The 22,484-nt window shown below is 49.2% G+C and overlaps 1 protein-coding gene across 1 annotated transcript in view; it reads right to left on the reverse strand.

Moving 5' to 3' along the window:
• Positions 1-22,484, reverse strand: part of Clstn2 (calsyntenin 2) — a 346,124-nt gene that overhangs the window by 97,419 nt on the left and 226,221 nt on the right. Inside the window, exon 6 of the mRNA XM_048794510.1 lies at positions 1,360-1,545. Coding sequence (XP_048650467.1) covers positions 1,360-1,545 — 186 coding nt within the window. The remainder of the gene's footprint in view (positions 1-1,359; positions 1,546-22,484) is intronic.

The following is a 22,484-nucleotide window of genomic DNA, read 5'->3' on the forward strand; positions in this document are numbered from 1 at the left end:
GGGGGTAAAGATTGTGTGTGTGTGTGTGTGTGTGTGTGTGTGTGTGTTCCTGCACATCAATGTCAAAGGAGGAAAACAGGACCCCCATAGTAGTGGGGGGGCTCCTAGGGAGTGGCAGCTACACTGGGTGTTCCAGAGCTGCCCTTTCCTCTTGAAGAGGTGCTAACCCCTCCTAACACGGGCCCTATGTGGGAGCAAGCCTTTCCCAGCTCCCACAGGGTGGTGTAAGAGTCCAAGACTAGGCCTGGATTTTCTTGGAAAGAACAAGGACGTAATGAACTGCAGGTAGGGGTGCGGTGAGGGGGCCCACCAACCCATGAACAGTCTGACTGTCCGCACCTCAGGGGTGCTCATCTTCTCCTCCCCCAAGCTCACTGGAGAGTTATGTTCTAGCTCCAGGGTTGGCCATGATGGATTCAGAGCTAAAGACCCCACCATCCAGACAGACCTACCTTCAAATTGTGCTACTTGCTACCTGTGTGAACTTGAATGAGTCATTTTCACATTCTGGGTCCCCAATTTTTTCATCTCTAAAGCTGAGTGAAAGACATTCTCCCCACAGAGAAGATGGGAACTAAATTAAACAAATGCACATGGAGAGTCCGCAGGGTGCACACAGTAGGTGCTCAACAAAGCTAGGCTTCCTCCTTTCATAGCACCCCCCATCAGGCTGGTTTTTCACTTCCAGGCCTGCCTCCTTTCTCATAACTCTCTCTCTCTCTGCCTATTGACAGCAAGTCCTCTCTTGCCCATATGTGGATGTCTCCATCAGCCCACCTCAACCCACCCAAAGCTCCTCTCTGCTGGGCAGGGCCCAGTTTGATGGGCAGGTGACCTGAGCCATTGCACAGGGCTTAGTTGCTTAGTTTATGCACCTGGTTTAATGCTTTGCTGTTGAAAATTCTTAATCATCTTTGAACAAGGGTCTGTGTCTTCATTTGCACTGGGTCTTCCAAATCATGTAGCTGGCCCTGTGGAGAGAGCCACGCCCTGCCCAGGTGCTTGATACCACTGGTTCCTACTGGCCCTCTATAAACCAGCAGAGCAAGAGAGCCTGTGTGTCCTTACACTCTGCACCAGGGGCTTTGAAACACATTGTGCCATTTCATCTCTGTCTTCCTAATCAAGAACAGAGGCTTTGCCAGGCTACTTGTCTGAGGCCACACAACTGGCAAGTAGAGCCTGAATCAGTTGCGTCTGATGCCAAAAGAGATGCCTTCTGATCCTCCACCAAAGCAAAGGTCCATCTATGAGCACTTGAGCAGGCAGAGAATTTTCTAGTTTAATAACATAGGCCTTTGTTTGCATATATCATTTAAACACAATCAATTTAACAAATTCCCATGGGGGAAAACCTACCACAGAGTTTCTGAAGAGATTTCTCAGAATAGGTCTCCCGGTCACAGCCCTTGCCAATGTAATTGGTCTGCAGCTCCGCGGTGACCTGGAGGGAGGACACGGCACCGTCGCACGTCTCCAGGTGGATGCTGGGGAACAAGGGCACACTCCCTGAGCCAGGCTGGTACTCGATCCTTTTGGTCCAGTCTGAATAAACAGAAGCAGGATGAAAAGTCAATCAGGTATGGCGAGTCTTGCCGAAACACTTGTTTGGAAGATGCGAATCTGTTTCAATAAATGAATTGTCTCAACCAACATATTAAGGAGCCGTCTGAAGATAATGGGAATTTCACATTTGGTGATGCAATGTCTGCCCCCCTGAGAAATATCAGGCGAATATAGAAAATTGCACCCAGCTGAACCCAGCCACAGAGAAATAGAACACACACACACACACACACACACACCCCACAAACATGGCCAGCTTCCTACTTCACCATGTGACATGGGAAAAACAGAAGGAGCCATCACACTCAAAAACGTCACCTGGGATGCATCAAAAAGGGAGAAAGAGAAAAACATGACCACCTTTTTACACAGGCACTATGCCAGATATGGCATTGGACCTTGAAGAGATCTGACATTGGTGGTGGGAGGGATGTGGGAAGGGGTGCAGCTGGGGTGTCATTGTGAAGAGGTGGAAGGAGAATCTCAGAAACAGGTGGGAAGTTTTTTTTTTTTTTTAAGAGAGAGAGAGAATTTTTTAATATTTATTTTTAGTTTTCGGTGGACACAACATCTTTATTTTTATGTGGTGCTGAGGATCGAACCCAGTGCCCCGCGCATGCCAGGCGAGCGCGCTACCTCATGAGCCACATCCCCAGCCCCAGATGGGAAGTTGTAACCGCAGGTGTGCACGGGTCCACTCCCAAACCAGCAAACGCCAAGTCTGTTCAAGGTCAAGTGCCATACTCACGCAGTATTGTATAAAACTGTGCTCACGCTTTCTCTTTGACCCTTTTATATGTGTCACTGGTGACATTTGTGAGTTCTGTGCCTCTCACCCTACTTTCCCCTCACATGGTGATTTTTAAGAATGCCTATGTCTTGTTTCAAAGCGAAAGAGGACATGGTCACTCCAGGATTGTAGGAGATCATGAGGCAGGGGGAAAGGATTCTCTAGCATTTGGGACTGTGACTCGCTGAAGGATGGCCGATGATCTTGTCATCGCTTTAAAGTGGAAAAATAATTGGGAGACAATAAAGCATTGGAGAGAGAAAAAAATCACAACCAAAATGGTTCCACACGTGAACGGAGCAATCAACACAAATAAACAGGAAGCTTGAGCTCACACTGAAAGTGACTGATACATTGTAGCATCCAGTAGAAGTCAGAGCCCATTGGAGGTGATGCTCGCAGACTGATAATATTTGTCTGCTGACAACCTTGAGCATCCCGCATGCTGCAAGGACACTGTCCGAGAGGCTGTGCAACCGTCCTCAGCTACACTTGTGTGAATGAGTGAGAGGAATCATGGAGGAAGGGGTGCTATCCATTTGCAAGTCCCAAATGTTGGTCACATAGAACCTGATTAGATGGTACCCTTTGGCTTGGGTAGAAATGAAAATCTACGAAATGTCTTGCTCTCACCCATGAGAAGCCCATGAAGTCCTGTATTTGTGAGACTCTGGGTCCATCTGCAGCCACTAGCATCTGTATAAGTCCCCAGTGGGATATTGGCCACCATCATGGTGATAAGACTGGGCTGAGGGAAGGGCCACATGGCTTGGTTCATTCAGCAGCTGTGTGTTTGGGATTTCCATGTGCCAGGCTCTGGGGCACCAAGGAAAGGGAGTGAACAGGTCAGGAGCCAGGGGAGGAGCAGGTGGTGAAGAAGCCTGTGCTGTCCCATCAGAGAGGAGCCATGCTGTGGGACAGGGCAGAGAGGGGCTCCTTTGGATCCAGAGCTCCCAGCTGAGCTGACACCGAAATGCCAAGGATGCCTGTGGCCCAGAGGTCTCAGGAAAGCAGGCTAGAAGCTGAGGCAGCAAGGAAGGTGGCTTGACTCTATAATGTCACGATGTTCTTGGGCAGGTCACTGGAGGCCCCCAAGTCTCAGAAATGTCCTTGGTAAAATAAGGACCATAGCACTGACCTCTCAGAGTCGTGGTGAGGATAGTGTGTGACAATGTGTATTTGGCACATAGTAGGGCTCTGAGCATAGTAGGGCCCCAGTAAGGAAGGGGGCAATGCCTCTCTGGGCCACAACCTTACCGTGTTCCACATGACTACAATCTGGGTTTAGCCCTTAGCACCCTTCCGGGTTTCTCAAGCATGCCATGAGCAGTCGGGGGTTCACCCCCAGGGGAGTTATACTGAGAGGATGTATGGGCGAGAGGAACAGAGCGTGAAGGAGGGAGGACAGACCTCCTGTGGGCCCAGGAGCTGAGTTCCATCACCCTCTAGAGGAGGAGATCATGGAGTCACTATAGCCCATGCTCCAGAGGCCCCAGGTTCAATCCTAAGGCCGAACCTCTAGAGCAAACAAGGGGCTTCTTATCGGGCCTATGTGAACGTCACGGCATGGTGAGAGGTCCACGCTCGTCAGGCATGTAGTGCCCTGGGATGTGTTAGTCTGTCTTCTGCCACTGTGACCTCAATACCCGACAGAAGCGATTGAGAGGAGGAAAAGTTTGTTTTGGCTCATAGCATCAGAGGTTCAGTCCCAGGTCGGGCGACTCCATTGCTCTGGGTCTAAGGTGGGCAGAGCATCATGGCAGAAGGGCGACGTGGAGGGAGGCCATCCCTTTCACGGAGGTCAGGGAGCAGAGAAGCAAGGGGAAGGGGCTGCCGGGAAGATGGCCTCAGGGACCCACTCCTCCAGCTGCGCCCCACATGCCTAAGTGACCACCCTGTCCACTCAAGCTCAGATGGACCCATTAGCTTAAGGCCTAACTGACCACCCTGTCCACTCAAGCTCAGATGGACCGATGAGGTTACAGCTCTTGTAATCCAATCTTTTTACCCCTGAGTTTCCCTGCATTAACGCAGGGACTTTGGGGGGACACCTCATATCTGCATAGCAAAGCTGTCATGCCACAGTGGTGTGGTCACACGGCTGCTGCTTCAAGGACTTCCTTTCTATCTCCTTCCCCCTTGCCACCTCCCTGCAGCCTTTATGGATGTCTCCAGTCTAGGTGGATGCCTTCCTCTGTGCCCCACAGCCTCCTTAACACTGGACTGAAGTATTTAATCCCAAGCTTCATGTGGCTCTGAATGCCCACCGTGCCCCGTGGTGCCTGGCATGGAACCTGCCCTCACTGTCTGGTGAGGAGAGTGTGAATGAATCCTATACGATGCCCTGTTGGAATGATACGCTTGTGTGCCACCTCCCTCAGGAACCGTGAACCTTTTAAATCAGGGGTTGTGCGGTTTGGTTGAGCCTCCACATCGACATCAGAGTTCAGGGAAGAGTTGCCAGGTGGATCTGGGGAGCCCTAGACTCCGAACCTTCCTGAGCCACCGTTCTTCTTGGGCTACAAGCAGAATCCAGGGCATGTTTGCAGCTTCTCTGGAACCACCCACCCTCACAGCACCACAGTACGTGCTTGGTTCTCTCAGTTTTGGCAAGGCAATTAGTTGTTCCCAAACTGCTGAGGGAGGAATCTGCTTCCCAATAATAAGAACTCATGTTGAAAGGGAAGCCTGTGCTCCTGCCCTCTCTCCTCTCTCCCAGGTGGGACTCTCCCTTTCTTTAGAGATGTAAATTACAAAGTGGAGAAAGTGGCTTCCTGTCTGAGGGCTTGATGTGAGACACGCCCTTCTCCAGGGTCTCCCACTTCCGCTAGTGTGGACAAGACCTGTCACCGCACCTGCTCTGCTCACAGTCGCCAGAGGCCTCTTCCCTAGAGAGAGACCACTGCGGACGCCTCTTAGGCGGTTGTCACGGCTGAGAAAATCCACCTCAAGTCTCCTTCCCGAGGAGTGGGATGTGTTTCCACCCTTGGGCCACTCCTGCCTGGGAGGAATCAGGTACAGGAGAGCTTAAGGAACATCACAAGGCCAGAGGCTTTGTGGACCTCAGGAGGCATGTTCTAGAAGGTTCTGAGGAGCAGGCAGAATTGCAGCTGTAAAGTAACAGAAATGGACCAGGCTTGGTGAGCACAGCGTCCTGGGGAGGAGAGAGTTCCCGCAAACGCCTTCCACTTTTCCAGAAGGAGCTGGGGTGGGGATTAAGAGAGAAGAGGGTAAGCCACCAAATCCAGCCTTTGCCAATCACCTCCCTCTTCCTCCTGGATTCCTGGAGAGTAGGCCGTGGGCAGTGGCATCTGAACTGCACAATGATGGCAGGGCTGAGGGCTGGTGGGACTTGCCCGAGGCCACTCAGCCTTCTTACAACAGTCCTTCCAGCAGTGTCTGTGTGTGTGTGGGGGGGGTTTGTCAGAACTGAGAACAAGTTTTAATTTTTACAGGTTTATTTTTGAATACTCGTTTTATGCTGATTTTTAAAAAAGAGATGATCCTGATGTTGGCAAAGACCCAGGGGGGGCTGCTGGTCTCTGCACGCCTGGCCTTGAGGGCAGTTGGTGGGGCTGGGGGTTTGTGTCACACTGAGGACTGGAGAGCTTGGAACTTGAATCTCCTCTCTCCTGATGTGATCAGGTGGACTTGGCAAGGCCACTGCCACCTGATAGTCTCATCTGTGGATTTGGGGACATTATTTTTACTCCTGGGCTGGTGGTCAATTTTTTTTTTTTTTGTACCTGGGATTGAACCCAGGGGTGCTTAACCAGAGTCACACCCCCAGCCTTTTTATGTTTTTTTTTTTTTGAGACAGGGTCTTAAGTTGCTTAGGGGCCTCACTAAGTTGCTGAGGCTGGCCTCGAACTTGCAATCCTCCTGCCTCAGCCTCCTGAGCTGCTGGGATTATAGGCGTAGTACCACCAAACCTGGCTGGTGGGAAGTCTTAAAGGAGACAATGTAGACTAAGGGCCCAACCCAGAGACAGGCCCCAGGAAGGACCAACCCACTTCTTGACCTGCAGGCTTCCCAAACATCTCTGAGCTATATTCTGCTTGGAAAGAAAATCTTTTCAATTTATAAAGGGCCTAGAGACTCGTTTATGAATCGTGGTTCAATTTTTTTCTTAAGTGAACAGAGAGGAAGCAGACGGCCTGCTGTTTTAATAATCAGGCCTAAATTACCCCGTAAGTATTCCTGAAAAAGCTAACACTGGAATGCCGTCGGGATTTAAACTCCTTTCGTTGTGGATTAAGGATTTAGAAACATGATGATTTTATTATAACTCCTGCTAAATTCGGGGAACACATGTTTTCTTATCAGGAGAATATTAACCACTTGGAACTTCCATACAAGAGGCCTAGAGGCAAAGTAAGCTCATCAGGCCTTCTGAAGGCACGGGGCTCCTGTAATCCAAGACGTTCAGGTCTGCGGTTCCCATTCTACCCTCCCTGCCTGGGTGCATGGCCAGGGGCCTGCAGCAGCTGAAAGAGCCTTAGGTTTTCTAGGAGATCCACACAAGGTGAGTGGCTGGATCCCTGGGTTCTGGGCAGTGGGAGGGATGGCAAAGGGGTCCCCTGCATAGGGGCTGTGCAGGTGGCTGATATTCTAACTAGGCTGTGCAGGCCCGAGCACCTGGCACTTCCTAAGACTTTCTCTAAGGAACGGGTGGCCTTGCCCTCCCATGAGGAGATGCTGAGGTGGTCCTTTGGCTCAGCGATACCATGGTCTCCACTGGCCTTCCTGGACGTCTGAGGCCGGATGGGTGGTGAGGTCAAGATGGGCTGCAGACTTAAGCAGAGGTCGGAGGGTGAATGCTGGGTCAGAGGTTGGATGTCATCTCAGGGCCAGATAATAGCCATGCCTAGGTCTTTCTGACTGCTTTGGGATGATCACTCAACAGCTGAGTTAGAACCTGCTGTACATTTTCAGAACACTAAGATGCTCCTGGTAGCCATCCCCTGATCAATCTGTGAAGGGTGTCACCTCTGACAGGGTCATGCAAAAGGATATGAACTTCAGTTCTGCTCAATTTGTTTCAAGAGTGTTAACTCTGCAGCAGGACAGATTCAGGTTCAAACTCCTGGCTCTTGGCTGTGTGGTCTTGAATAAGTGACTGGACGTCTCTGAGCTTTGTTACCCTCGTCTGCAGAATGGGACAACTCAAATCTACTTTGCAGAGTTCTAGTTGCTCTGGGAATTGGAGAAGAGGTAGGCAAAGCATGAAGGACAGATGGCTATTGTTGCCATGGATATCATCGTTGTTGTATGGTCCTTATCTGTATTTCAGAGGCCATGGATTTACTGAAAACCTACTATGTGCTGGGCAGAGCCTGCCATGAGAGGCAGAGAAGTCATTGCCCCTAACTTTTTGAGTTCACTCAGTGCTGTGGTAAGCACACAGCAAGCTTTTAGGCTGCCACACACACACAAAAAAATAACCAGCTCCAGGGAGCAGAGGAAGGGGTGATTTAAGCTGACCAGGGCACTCAGAGGGGGCTTCTGGAGGAAGTGACCTGGATATTTGTTTACAAAAAGGTTTTATCATGCTTTTGATTAAATAGGATAAGGTCAACAGATCAGGACATAAGTGCCATTAAAGAGATGGTTATACTCACAGATGCCCTAGGAAGGGTCACACTGTACCAGGGGTGGCCACCCAGGAGAGCACCAGGGTCAGCCAGGAGGGAGAAAGAGATGGGGGATGCCAAAGGCTTTACTGTGGTTTCCATGGGAAGGAACAGGGGAGGAGGATGGACAGGCTGGGATTGGCTAGTTCCAATGATGTCAGAGGCTCTAGGCCACAGGAGCTATCCCTAGCCACCTGACACCTGGCCCAGGGGTGACCTGGGCAGGTGAATGGTAGCCAGTGGTATGAGATCCTGATGAGGACGTGGGGTGGTGGGTGGGTTCTGGGTTGGTTGGCTTGTCTTTGAAAGGGGAACAGCTGGTCATCATTGACCCTGAGAATCAGTTAGCTCTCAGGGGACAGTCACTCTGGGGTCAGCCAGGCCCTAGAGGTCCAAGCATCAGAATACCAGAGGGCAGACGAGAAACCCAGGATGTCTCCCCAGGTCCTCGTGACTGTGACATCTTCAAGTGGTGCCACTCAGGTGGACAATGAGTGACTGATCTCCCCTGCCCCCACCCCTGGCTTGCACAACCCAGCAGCCTGTCACAGGCCAGACAGGGAGGTACAGGTGACACTTGGCACCTGTGGTGGGGTGATACCAGAACGGAGCTGTGAGTTTTGGGTCCCCATGACAAGGACAGCAGGTGGTGGCCCCGGAGGTGGATTCTTGAGTGTGCTCACAACACTCTCCTAAGGCCTTAGTGGGAGGCAGGGGTGAACTCTGACCCCTGCGATCTGCCTGCTTGTGCCTTGGGATGAGATCCTCAGAGCCATGCCCAACTTTGGGTAGGGCCAAGGTGACATGAAGGCTCCTGGGTGCAGACCCTGCCTTAGCTGCTGTAGCAAGCAAGTTACTCTTGAACCTCTGGGTGCCTCAGTTTCTTCATCTGCAAAGCGGGGACAGCTCACAGCTCCAGCTTTGGAGCAGCTGGAGTATAACTCCAAGGAACCAGGGCTTTGGCCTCAGACCTGGGTGTGAATCCCAGCTCTGTCACTTGCAGTCGGGTGCTGTGGGCACGTGGGCGGGTCATTTCCTTCTCTGTCTGGGTTTATTCACGTGAACACGTATTTCAGAGTTGTTTACAGGGTTTCTATGAGATAATAAATGCAAACCACTTAGCCCTGGGCCTGACACATAATAGGCACATACATTTTGAGCATTAAATTATTTGGCTTTCTCTCTTCCAATTAAAAACAATTACACACAGGCACCATTTCAAAAGGAACCAGCGCAGACTCTCTGAACTCAATTACAAGTATAAGGAATCCCTCTCTTCCTTTATTACTGACCTTTTTCCATTTACTATATTTTATTTTCCCAACATTTTATTACCTTTTAATTTCTACTAAGAGGAGATAATTAACTACCAAAGAAAAGGAGGTGGGGGATAAATAGGTCTGTGTCCCCAGCCTTGGTTAAGCCTCTAGCCTGGGGCTCCTGCTGATCCGATCCCCTGCCCAGCGCACAGACCTGCTCTTCCTGTGGCTGCTCCTTCTCCTCCTCTGCATCTCACGGGTGATTCTGGAGAGGAGGCTGTCTAGGGGTCACCCTGGTGAAGAGTCTGCTACACTCCACCCTGCCCTCTTGCTCCTGAGAGCCATTTCCTTATTTATTGACGTCCATTCCTTTCCTGGGCTGGTGCAGGATTTCTATGGCTCTGTGCACTGCGTGGCTCACAATCAGGGCTCAGTAATCATTGCTGAAATGAGTGCACGATCAGGTGGATGAAAATCAGAACATGCATGTGTGCACGTGTGCACATCCACATGGCACACACACCGGTTCTGGCTGCTAAAGGTGGGGGTCCTGGCTGCTGTCCACACGGGGCGTACACCTTGCTTACCTATCACCCATGTCGCTCTTGGCCAGCTTCAAATGCCACACTGCCAGGCTTCAAAATGAGAGAAATTCAGGCTATGGATGGTGTGTGTGTGTGTGTGTGTGTGTGTGTGTGTGACCTTAGATACACAGATCACACACACACACACACACACACACACACTCCAGCCTGAGTGTGATGGTCTGAGGGTCAGTGTGTATGGCAACCACTTTTACTAATGGCTCCAATCTTTCAAGTCCTCATGGAGTTTGGACCCTTTGAGTCCCCCTAGATACTCTCAATAAATGTCACAGGAAATAACCTGAAATTTGTCCTCCAATTTTGCCTTGTTTGGAGTTTGCTCTAGTCCCCTGATAACAGAAGGGATTTAATTGTGTCCCAGGTGCACGACAGGATCCCTGGTTCCTCCACTTGAGCAGAGCCCCGTGTCTGACCCAGACAACGGCAGGGTCACACTTGTCACCTGACTTCCAGGCCAACATGTAAAGATGGCTCCGGGCAAATTGAACAGGGGTGATGATCTGTGCCTCTCCAGTTCTATGGGGTGTGGGCAAGAGCAAGCACCAGAGCCCTGCTCCTTACTGAGGTCCACAGACGGGCCTGGTCCCTTGACCACCTGTTACTACTCTGCTACAGGGTAAGTCCAGAAATTGAGAGTCAGCATCTGGACACTGTTGTAGAAATTCAATAGTAATTTTATATCTGTTGAATGTAATAATGATGAAAGATTAGGCTTATATCTTGCAGGTCTTTGCTTCTCATTTCATTTTTTCTTCTAGAAGAATGTATTGGTTCATGACTGATTGCAAAAGACTGTGTTCCTTTTCTAATAGGTAATTCGAGAAGCATTGCTTTACACAGTACCCTATCAAAGTCATTCCCTAAAACCTACTTCTAAAGCCTTCAAATAGAGAAGGCAATACTTCAGAGCCTGCACACTTGACTTTGTGCATCCTGATGTGGGCTGGTGGAAAAGCCCTCATAAGAGACCAGAGGAGAGAACCATGCTGGGGTTGAGAGTCTTTCTTTAGCCTGACCACACAAACTCTGAGGCTCAAAGGGGTAAGATGGTTAAAACAAACAAAAACAAAAAAACAACAAAAAACTCCCTTGCTGAGCCTCTTTTGAGTTTTATAGCCAGCTGGTGTGCTCTGCGCCCCATGCACACTGATTTCCAGGTGATCACAGGAATGTGGTTGAAGCTAACCCTGAGCCAGTCTGCACCATTTAACCCCGCCCACCCTTTCCTAGCGTCCTCTGACTGCCACTCTGGTTTTTAACTATTCATTTATTTCTGTGATTGTCTGCAACTGTCAACCCCACCTCCGATCACAAACTCTACAAGAGCAGGAACTGTTCCTAGAGCAAGTCCTGGAACCGAGTAGGTTCTCACTGAATATTGAAGAAGGTTGGCAAACGTGTATTAGGAAGGCGGCTTGTGCCCAGTTCTGGGGCTCAGGGATTCCTGGCCTCTCGTGCTGATGGACTTTTTTCTCTTTGCATTTCCTGTGGGTTCCCCTGCTCGCCCCAGCCCTTCTGAACTCAAGAGGCGATTGCTGTTCTGCTGAGCTGGGTTTGGGGTTCACTCTCCATACCCATTCTCCGGGGCCCTCAGGTCTGCCCATGGCCCTGGTGCAAATTCTGCTCTACCAGCCAACCTGGCTCAGACAGCTGAGATTCTGCACCCTAACCCGGAAGCCTCTGTCCTTCCATGTGCAGGGAGGGGGGCCGTTTTGTTCTGTGTACTTCTCTCAAGCCAGTGTGAACATCTGGGTTCCCCCAACAAGTCTTTGAGTTTGCTGATGTCAGGTGCTACCTCTTCAAAGCCTGTAACAACCCTCTCCTTCCTTACATCCTTGCTCCAAGCCCTCCAGGGGACAGTTGGGTCAACAACCAAGGCTGAAATGAACCCTATGGTGTTCTGAAGCCAGACCCTCTTCGCACTAATTTCTGATCAACCAGTCACCCCTGAAGACGCTCAGCTGTCAAACAGAACATGTCTGGCAGGATGGATGCCGGGAAGGTACAGCAACCAGGCAGCGTAGAACAGCCGATTTGAAGAATAAGTCTCCCAAGGGGGTCCTGGCTCACTCCACCAACTGGGCTACTTTCTCTTGAATTTATAGAAATGCCTTCCACTAGGTCCAATAAACATGAGCATTTTCCAGGCAATTTTCTTATCTTGGGACAAATTGTATTATCCGTTAAAGATGGAGCAGCTGTTCTTTAAGAATCTTTACTTTTACGGCTTTGAATAGCATTTACAATCCAAGAGGACAGTTTTTATGCACATATTTTCACTCTTCTGGAAAAGATGAGGCGTGCATAATTTTTCATACTCTAGTTATGTAAATCTCTTTAATCTAGCAGTGGTAGATACTTTGTAAATTCATTTATTTACTTCAAGACAAAAGGACCCTGACTCTAGGTGGTACTAGAGTGCAGTGTGCAGGACTTTCCCTTCTCACTGAACAATGTTGTGAAGTTGGAACCAAATTCTCATCAAGAGAAAATACGGTATAAATCCCGAGTCAGCTGAATGCTTTGAGACCTTTTGGTGGGGGGAAGATGGGAGAGACACCTCCCCTATGCTGCTGGGGTGGTGGGGCAAAAGGTACCTTTAAAATACTTGAGGTTTCGACTGCACACATGCACCTTGAGAAAGGAAGTTGAAATTCAAAGACTTCTGCAGGATATTCAATGCATTATAAAGAAAACTGGAACCATTCTGGTGACCAATGGCCCACAGCCGGACCCAACCACAAGGACATGGCGGAGCACCTCTGAATACAGGGATGTCTTCAGATCTATGGGGGAATATAATGCTGCAATGGAGGGGGTGGGAGGCTTTTAATGTGGGGAGAAGCACAGGACATAGAGTTAAGTAGAAAAAGAACACAAAGTTCAAATGACTGAATAAAGGGGAAAAACTATACTACAATATTGAAAATACTGCATTATTAGATTATGGGGAATTTTTATTGTGATTATTATTCTAATATATATATATATATATATATATATATATATAATTTTCAAATGAACATAAACCCTTTGTAATTAAGAAAAAGATTTTACATAAAAAAAGCTGCAGTGACCCAAACACCACTTATTGCCTTGAAATTTTCTCCAGAATGCAGAGCTTGCAAATCTCACTTGGAAAACAGCCTTCCCCTTGCCTGGAGCAGTCTAGTCTGCCTGGGCAGGGAGGTGGCCTCTTCCCTTTGTCACAGGAGGCCCTGTTGGCAGGCGTGAGTCCCGGTCTCACACATGGAGTGCTTTGGCATTTGGTGGCCTGGGCATATGATCCCTGGAGGCCGAGAGCGGAGGAGCAGGAATCTAGGGTCTGCGCAAGGGGACAGCCTACTGTCAACATTTGCTTCCAAACAGGCAGCCTGGGAAGAGGGCTGCTGTGCCCAAGAAGCCCAAGGAAGCTGGGAGATTCAGTGCATGTGAGGGTGTCCTTAATGAGGACTCCCAGTAGGTGGGCAGGGCCCTGCTCCTCACAGGGTTCTGCCTGTGGGAGGCTGGATGTAGAGACCCAGGGGTGCAGAGTCTGAGGCCAGAGCCAGATGAATGCAAAGGAGAATTAAAGCCCTTCTGGTCTCGGGCCTCCAACAGAGGCCTCATTGGGAAGCTAAGATGGACCAGACAACCAGCTCGTCTTAAACCGTGGTTGACAGCAAGGTTTTACTCTAAAAACTGACTCTGAAACTCCACCAACCATGTGATCAGCAATGAATTCTCAGAATGTACGCGAGGTTCCAGACAGGTGGATATTCTGAAGGCCTCTAGGCTACAGGGATAGAGGTTGACTGGGTGCCATGGAAAGATGGGACATGGTTTAGATATGGTTTGTCCCCCAGGATTTGCATGTTGAAACTGTAGTCCCAATATAATGGTGTTAAAAGATGGTGGGACTTTAAGAGGTGGGGCTTAAGGGGAGGTGATTAGGTCATGGGGCATCACTCTAGGAATATTTTTCTTGAGAGACTGGGTTAGGCCTTGAGGGAGTGAGTTAGGTCTCCCAGGGATGGCTTAGTTACAGCAAGAGTGAGTTGTCATAACACAGCTCAGTCTCCCCTGTGCTTCTTTTGCACACACACTCTTCACTTCTCTTCTGTGTTGAGATGCAGTATGAACCCCTCAGCAGACACCAGTTAGATATTGGCACATTGCCTTTGGACTTTTCTGCCTCCAGAAACCTTTCTTCTTTATAATTTATCCAGCCTCAGGTATTCTGTTGTAGCAACACAAAACAGACTATGACAAGTCTATCATAAAGAATCCTCCACACTGGGAGGATTCTTGTCCCTTTAGACCAGGAGAACTTTATTATACCTTTTGCTTCACAACATCTCTCTAGAAGGTTCTTTCTATCTCATCCACTGTCCACATCAAAAGCCTCAGTGAATTGCTCGTGCATACTAATAGGGAAACAAATAACTTTTTCTTAAACTCCCCTCTGCAACTGTAACTTCTCTCTCTTGCTAATCATAAAGCAAGAGGCGCTGAGCAGAGTGGATGCACAAAGACCCCCCCAGGAGGTGCAGCAGGGGAACACACACCCTCCTGGGAGCTCTTCCTTCTCATCACAGAGCATTTGGCTGATTGCATTCACCTTTAGACCCTAGCTCCATGCAGATTCTTTGGGAAGCCTTTCTAATGCTGGTGGCCTCCCCTGGACACTGGCAGGCTTGCCTGGTGTCTGACCTCTCCACTGGGGCTTACCTGGTGCTGGCCCCAAAGGCCCTGTGTTGGGGTGACCCTTTACCTGTCTGCCCTCATCCATCCTGCAGTTCACAGGGCCCAGGACCCCCCCACTGGCCTGGTGTAGTGCAGGCTCTGGGGGAAGGATATTGAGTTGAGAGAAGGCTGGGAGCTTCCTATTGGGGCCAGGACCACGGCTGCCCTTCTGCATGTTTGGGGTGGAGTTGGGCTCCACCTCCTCATCTGGCACTCTGTGGGTCCCATGTCACTCAACAATGACATGTGAATCCAGGGCTCTCAGGATGACCACAGATAACTCCTAACTCTCCACCCTGACCCTCCTTCTACCAAGAGTCATGTGACATGGATATGGGGAGAAGGGGGCAGTTCTGCCCATTTGAGACTAGGACAATGTGCCCAGTCGATAAAGGTACATGTGTGGGGCCTGCTCACCAGTAGAGTCCAAGTTCAGTCATTCTGTAGATGACATTAGCACCCCAGCTGGTCTGGACTGCTGGTCACTTGATGATGCAGAACAGAGAGGAAGCCTCCACTCACTAGACTCTTTTCTGGGCCTCTTATGTGGCTATCAACCCACATTGCATCCATCTGAGGAATGGATGAGCAGGAGGCTCCTCTCACCACAGCGACATCACATGACATGCCCAAGGTCACACAGCCAGCACATGCCTGGAGAGGTGGCCAGTTGCTTCTCCGCATTCTCTTCCTCACTCATTTCCTTCATTGCTAGCTTTAGTTTTTTTCTTTCCCACATGCCTGGCACAGTTCTGCCCCTGAAGGTCCCCAGGACACATATTGTTATTGGCCCTCATTTTGCAGATGCCACATTGGAGACTGAGTGACTTGTCCAGTATCCCTAAGCCAAGGTCTGGTGGAGCCTGGATTTGAACCCAGGTCTTTCTGATGTCAGAACCAACACTCTGAAGCCCTAACCTCTGCAGAACCCCTGCAGGGAGACATCCTGGGACTGCAAATATTTTTTTTCCATGTTTTCTTGGTGCATTATAAGGATACATAATAGTGGGATTCATAGTCAATATTCTTACAAGCACATGACAAAACGATATAATATGGTCAATATCGTCCCCCAATATTTCCCCTTTTTCTCCCCTCTCGCCTCCCCCTGGTCCTGTTCCTCCATCCTACTATCTCCCTTCAATTTTTCTGAGTTACCCACCCCCACCTTTTCTTTTTCCTTTCTCCTGTCTCGCTTCCACATATTTGGGAAAAAATGGCCCTTAGCTTTCTGAATTTGGCTTATTTCACGTAACATAATGCTCTCAAATTCCATCTATTTTCCTGCAAATTACATCATTTCTTTCTTCTTTATGACTGAATAAAACTCCGTTGTATCTATACATCACATTTTCTCTGTCCATTCATCCATTGAATGAACCAACCTGGGCAGGTTCCATAATTTGGCTATTGTGAATTATCCTGCTTTGAACATGGGTATGCGTGTGTCTCTGGGGTGTGATGACTTTCATTCTTTAGTATCAATACTGAATGGTCTAGCTGGGTCATATAGTGGTTCCATTTTTAGCCTTTTGGGGAACCTCCATACTGATTTCCATAGTGGTTGTACTAATTTACGACCCACCAATAGTGTAAAAGCGTTCCTTTCTCTCCACATCCTCTCCTGCATTTATTATTGTTTGTGCTCCTGATAGCTGCCATTCTAACTGGAATGAAATGAAAACTCAGTGTAGTTTTGGTTTGCATTTCCCTAATTGCTAAAGATGTTGAACATTTCTTCATGGATTGGTTGGCCATTTGTATTTCTTCTTTCGAGAAGCATCTGTTTAGTTCATTTGTAGAGATGCGTAGTTAAGAGAGCTGTCAGAGGATGATGGAGTCAGCTGACTGTGTGGCTCTGAGAGATGAGATGTGGCACAGAGAGATAAGTAGAGCCTACGGTTGTCATTAGGGGAGTTGATTCTAGCCATGGTCCTTCTCTCTGAATCTATGTTTTCTTGGGTAAGTCTTGACCTCTTGGGGTTCCCAAGAGGTCATCTAAGAAGGCCGAGAGATGGATGGCTCTGCTCTCCTGGATGAAATCAGGTCCCCACCACACTGAAAGCCACGGTGTCCCAAGGCTGCCTTGTTCAATTACAAATTTTCTTTACAATGTGAGGAAGGGTTCTAAGTGCAGAATTTCCCTTGAAACAGCTTCCTTCCAATGCTCTTGAAAAATGTCAAGAGCTCACCTTTGCTCTGTGATGCACTGTGGGCAGGAGCACTATGTCTGCAGACAGAGGGGACCAGCCCAGATATTACCAGCTGTGTGGCAAGAGTCTTAACCTCAGTGTCCTCATCTATAAAATGGGAAAATAGTAGCTTCCAGGGTGTGGCAGAGAGTAAAGAAGATATTTGCAAACAGGGGTGTGCAAAACTCTGACATGGGGCCTGACAAATAGTTAGTGCTCAGACAGCAGTAATTATTATTATTGTTTATCATCATCATCATCATCATCATTATTGAGTACTGTTTGGGTGCACTGCAGTCTGTCCCCACCCTGCTCCTACTCAGGGCTGAAATTGGACCCAGGTATCCTCCGGGGCCCATTTCTCTCCAGGCACAGGAGAGACAGGAGGAAGCAGGCTTAACATGGGCACTTTTCTACAGCAGGTCTTTAAGCACACTGAGACGCCTTCCAGGAGGTGAATCAGCATCCTGTACAAGGCATCTGTTCTACCTTAATGACCGGCTATGTCAGGGATGTCAAAACAGGTCGTTATTCACAGAGGAGTGTCCCTGGAGGCCCATGCCAGCCTACTGCCCTGGTGGCTTTGAGCAAACCAGAGCTTAGGGTCACCCTACTGCAGCCAGCGGAGTTCAGGTCCCCATTCCGGCTTGTGGCAAAGTGCTCCATTGTGAGTTTTAAAGTTGAAATAAAAGAGACTTAAAAAAAATAAAAAAGCGCTGCCATTCACTCAGGGCCTCAGAGTGTGGTTCTGTATGCGGTGCTCCCCTGGTAGGCTTCCCTCCAAGCCCCAATAAGAAGACATTTTTGTGTTTACATTAAAGGAAGCTGAAGGCAGACTGAATAAGTTTGCCAAGTTTGCAGCGAGCAGTGGAGCCAAGCTGGACCAGAACCTGGGTTCCTGCCCCACCCCCAGGACTGTTCCACCCTACCCCACCGACTCCCTTGGGCCCCAATCTCAAGCCATACAGCCTGTGCAATTCTATGCATTTACCCGAGTATTCATTTCTATGGCAGCACCTATTGTCTCCACTGTCACCCTTGCATTATGACAATGGGGACAATAGTCATACTGCTATGACAATTGCCAGAGTGATTAAAATCTTGATAATCATTTAAATTCTGCCAAGTCCTTCTACACTAGAACCTCTTTTGGTCTTAACAATCCCACAAAATGGTTTTTCCAAAGAGTACGATTCTTAATTCTCTGTCGGGGAGACCAAAGCACAGCCAGAGAAATGGCTTTGGCCAAGTCTCTGGCCAGATCATGATAGAGCAAAGGTTGGAGCCCAGCCACATCCTCACAGGTCTCTACCTGGCCCCCGCACCCCCTCACCTTCCAGGGCTCCACCACTTTCCCAGGGCAGGGCTCGGGGCATTTTGCTTGGAAAATGGGATCCTGAATGAAGACCTGGGAGATAAGGGGGAACCAGAGGGGAGGCCTCGGAGAAAAGGAGAGCATGGGGAGGGGGGGGCAGAGGCTGCAGGATGCAGGATCCGAGCCGCTGGAGACCCTCAAATAGAGCCTGAATGGAAGGGTGGTTGGGGGTGATTTTTCAGACTAAATTATATTTGGAGGGAAAGTAGAGATTTCCTCCTCTGATGTAAGGAGCCACAGTTGGGGACATCATCTTTGTGTCTTAGGCTTACCACCCAAGCCTTGGGATCACCTTGTTTCCTCTGGCCCATGAGATAACCAGAGGCAACTCTCGGTTCAGGGATGGAAGACTGGAGGCATGGGTTTATTTTTGAATGAATTGCCAGACCAGCTTAATCAAGGACATGTGCACTGGTTGGAGCAGAGACAGGAGCGGAATCCTGGGCTCCAGTTGCTGCTTCCTGGACGATGGAGCTGGTGCGTTGAGCTCTGGCTTTCCCCAGAGGCCAATCTCAGCACCGCTTTATAGATGGAGTAACAAGGGGTTAAATGCATGGCTTAAGGACAGACGCAGGTCTCAAACAGTTATTCTGGCACAGCTTTCTACAAAGCTGGTAACGTGGCCCCTTAGAAACTCCCAAACCCCTCTCTCGTCTTCTGTCCCAGTGTGATGGACAGAGAAGAATTTGACTTGCATCCTTGTAATTTAACAGCTTGAGATTTGGAGCCATCACTTAGTCTTTTTAGCCTAACTTCCTCTTATCTGTGGAACGGACTAGAAATGCTGCTCTCCCAGGTTGCTCCTGTTCTCTGTTCAGGGAACCTTGCTTTCATTATCTATAGATAACTCCTTTGTCTCTGTTCAAATATGTGCATTTGATGTCACAGGCTTCTAGGCTGCACTATGTCATCCAATAAACTACTTCTTGCTAAGGTGTCAATCAAGAGCTTCATGTAAAGGGTCCCAAGACGAATATTTAGGCTTTGAGAGCCATGAGGTCTCTGCCATGGCCACTCAGCTTCTCTGTTGCAGGGCACTGTAAGCAATCTGTAAAGGAAGGCACGTGGCTGTGTTCCAGGGAACCTTATGAACACTGAGACTTGAATTTCTTATTATTCAAGTTCAAGTGCATGCATTATTCCTCTTTTGATTTTTTTTCAATCATTTAAAATGTCTCCTTTTTTTTTAGCTCACAGTTATACAAAAACAAGGAGTTGACTAGATTTGTCTGTGTGCTGCGCTTTGCTGGCCCCTGGCTTAACGCAAGAGGCATTTACATTTTAAGTGAGGATTATCTGTTAAAATGAAACATCAGTTCTGTGCTGGTGGCATCTCAGAGGGACGACAAGCAGCTCTTCTTCAGGCTCTCTCTCTGGCAGGGCTCTGGGTATCAGCCTGCAGGAGCACCACGGCCGTCCCATCCCCTGACAGACACAGTTCCATTTTCTAGACCCTGACAATTCTATTTCCGTAAGCAAATCAGGGCACCTTACTGTGCTCATCACCCTACGATTTGAAATCAATGTCTTTCATGGAGTGAAACCTAAGCCAGCTCTTGGGTTTTCCTGATCAATAATTAATCTGACTTTTGAAAGGGGCAGCATGAAGCCAGCTGACCCCTGGGGCCTGCTCTATTTCCTCCAGGTGGCAGGAGATGGACGGTACGAGGGGACAGAGACATCCAGTTGAGGTGACTTAGCAGGAGCCTCGTCTACCCCAGGCACGCCTGACTGGGGCGCCTGACTCCCTCTCACAGGCAGGGCAGCCTGCCTTACCTGAGGGTAGCAAAGAAACCAGTCAGACACACAGCCCCAGTTTACTCCTATGAAGCTGGGAGAAGGGGCCAGGCAGGAGACACAGGGCTGGGACCAGCTGTGGTCAGTTCTTTCCTGGAGAAGAGTGCACTTCTGAGAGCTGCAGCCCTGATGGAGGGTGGAGGTAATAGGCCCAGGATGGGAGGTTGATGTGAAGGCTGCCCAAGCAGTGGAAGAGCTCATGAGGGTGCTGGGGGGGGTGGGCTAGCTCCCCTAAGGCAGGGAGGCACCGTGACCACTGCTACACAGGTCAGAATCCCTGGAGGGCCTGTCCATGACCAAGTGCATGCATCGCTAAATTGCTAAGGCTGGTTTTGAACTCACGATCCTCCTGCCTCAGCCTCCTGGGCAGGAAAAGGTACATTTTTCCACCAAGGTTTTGCTGCCCATTCATTCATCTGCTCTGCACTGCGTGTGCCCATGCTGTGTCTGGTCCTGTGCTGAGCCCTGGAGATAAAACCGCCCATGGCATAACCCTGGACCTCCAGGAGCTGCTGACCACACTGGGCACTGCAGGGTGGGCACTCAGCACGTTCCTCACACAGAATTGGACATCGTGGCCAAGATTTTGTTTGCGTAGACTTAACATTACATTTGCATAGATTTAGCAAGTCCATACCTCTGTAAAGATTACATTTAAATATAGGTATAAACAAGGAATCCCAAATCCGTGGGCGCCTCATTTGTTAAAGACCAAAAAACATTAGGATCATTCTCGAGATATGACTTTGCTTTTTGCCTTTCCTATTTAAAATCCCACTGTGAGCACATTCCACCCTTTGGAAATGCATAGATTCTTTCTAGACTCTTCTCTTGAAAGGCCAGGCCTATATTGCTGATCCTTATGTAAAAATAAAACAAGATGGGTTCTTTACTTAGATAGTTTTTTGTTCACTCATTCAGTGACCCTTTCCCCTCCCCTCCCCTCCCCTTCCTTCCCTCCCTCCCTCCTTCTCTCTCTCCCTCCCTCCCTTCCTCTCTTTCTGGTACTGGAGATGGGACCTAGGGGCACTCCACCACTCAGCCACATCCCCAATCCTTTTTATTTTTCTAATTTTTAGACAGGGTCTCACTAAGTTGCCGAGATTGGCCTTGTACTTGCAATCTTTCTGAGTTGCTGGGATTCCAGGCTTACATCACTGTGCTCAGCCTGAGAAATGAATGTGACAGAATCCTGCCTTTTGGGCCCTTAGGTCTGGTGCCTTAAGCCCAGTCAGAACTCAGGCAGCTGAGGTTCAGGTGTCTTGTGCTGTACCTGACCCATGTGGCCCTGAGAAAAGGGACTGGGAATGAATGCCTGACTAAAAGGCAGCCACTGGAAGTCTAACCAGGGACCTATAGGGTGGCCTGGCCATGGTCTGCCTAAAAGAGAAGAAAGAATATAAAAGGGGACAGAGACCTAAAGACACATCCAGGAAGACACAAAAGCCTGGAGCATCACCAACACGTGAAGAAATGTCCCTTCAAGCACCCACACAGGGACACAGAGATGGACATTGACCTCCCTGCTCAGGCACCAGGCCTATCACCAAGAGAGTTATCATTATTCTGCGTGTTAGGCCGGTTTGCGGTGGCTAAGGGAACAAAGCACCAGGTAACCCATGCGTGTGAAAGAACAACCAATCAGGCACCCAGACAAGCAGTGATAACCACCTGTCCATCAGCGGGGTCTCCTGACTAGTCCTGGAAGGACATGGAGCTCAGAAAGATCCCTCACCAGCCCCAGGAGGACAGGGGACCCTAAAAACATCCCTTTCCTGTCCTAAGCCCTTCCTTCCTGCCCCAAGCCCAATAAAATTCCAGTCCAGCTGAGCCTGGGTACGACTCCCCTGGACCCACTCTGTTGGACTGCAGGGTCTCGCCTGGGAGCGAAGCTCAATAAAGCCTTGTTCAGCTGCTTTTAATGTGCCTCCTTTTGGTCACCAGTGCCTGACCTTACACCATGAGCTGCCCAGCTCTCTGCAAGATGCCCCTAAGCAGCTGTCCTTGCCTTCTTTTCATACCCTAAGGTCAGTGACAGAGCCCACAGCCTAAGGGTAATTGGAATTCCCGCTCTGTCTTTGTCCCTAAAAGATCTACATTGACACAAAAATCCACTTCATCAAAAGCCATCGCTTCTCCATTCCCTGAGTCAACCTTTTAGAAACCCACCTACTCAGAGGCTGTCACCTGCAACCCCCACCCATGATCTGAGTGCAAGCAACATGGCGACCTTCCCAAGGTATCCATCAGGGGTAGAAATCTAAGGTGCACCAGCCCAGCTGAGCACCCCGGGGAACAAGTAGGTGGGCTCACTGGCAATTCTTCGTCAGCGCTGTGGGATAATTACTATTATTTTGGAAATGTCATCAGGTTTGAGAAAGGGAGCATCAACCTCAGACAAGTTTCCTCTGAGATTCTCAGCTGTAAAATGGGGATAATAAATCGTCTAAGAAGTGTGAAAACAAACTATTTCTTGCAGCAAAACCATCACATTTAAAACATTCCTTCCATTGTGTTATAATGATTCGAGGACACAGACTGT

Source organism: Marmota marmota, unplaced genomic scaffold (assembly GCF_001458135.2).
Source record: "Marmota marmota marmota unplaced genomic scaffold, marMar, whole genome shotgun sequence".
NCBI lineage: Eukaryota > Metazoa > Chordata > Mammalia > Rodentia > Sciuridae > Marmota > Marmota marmota.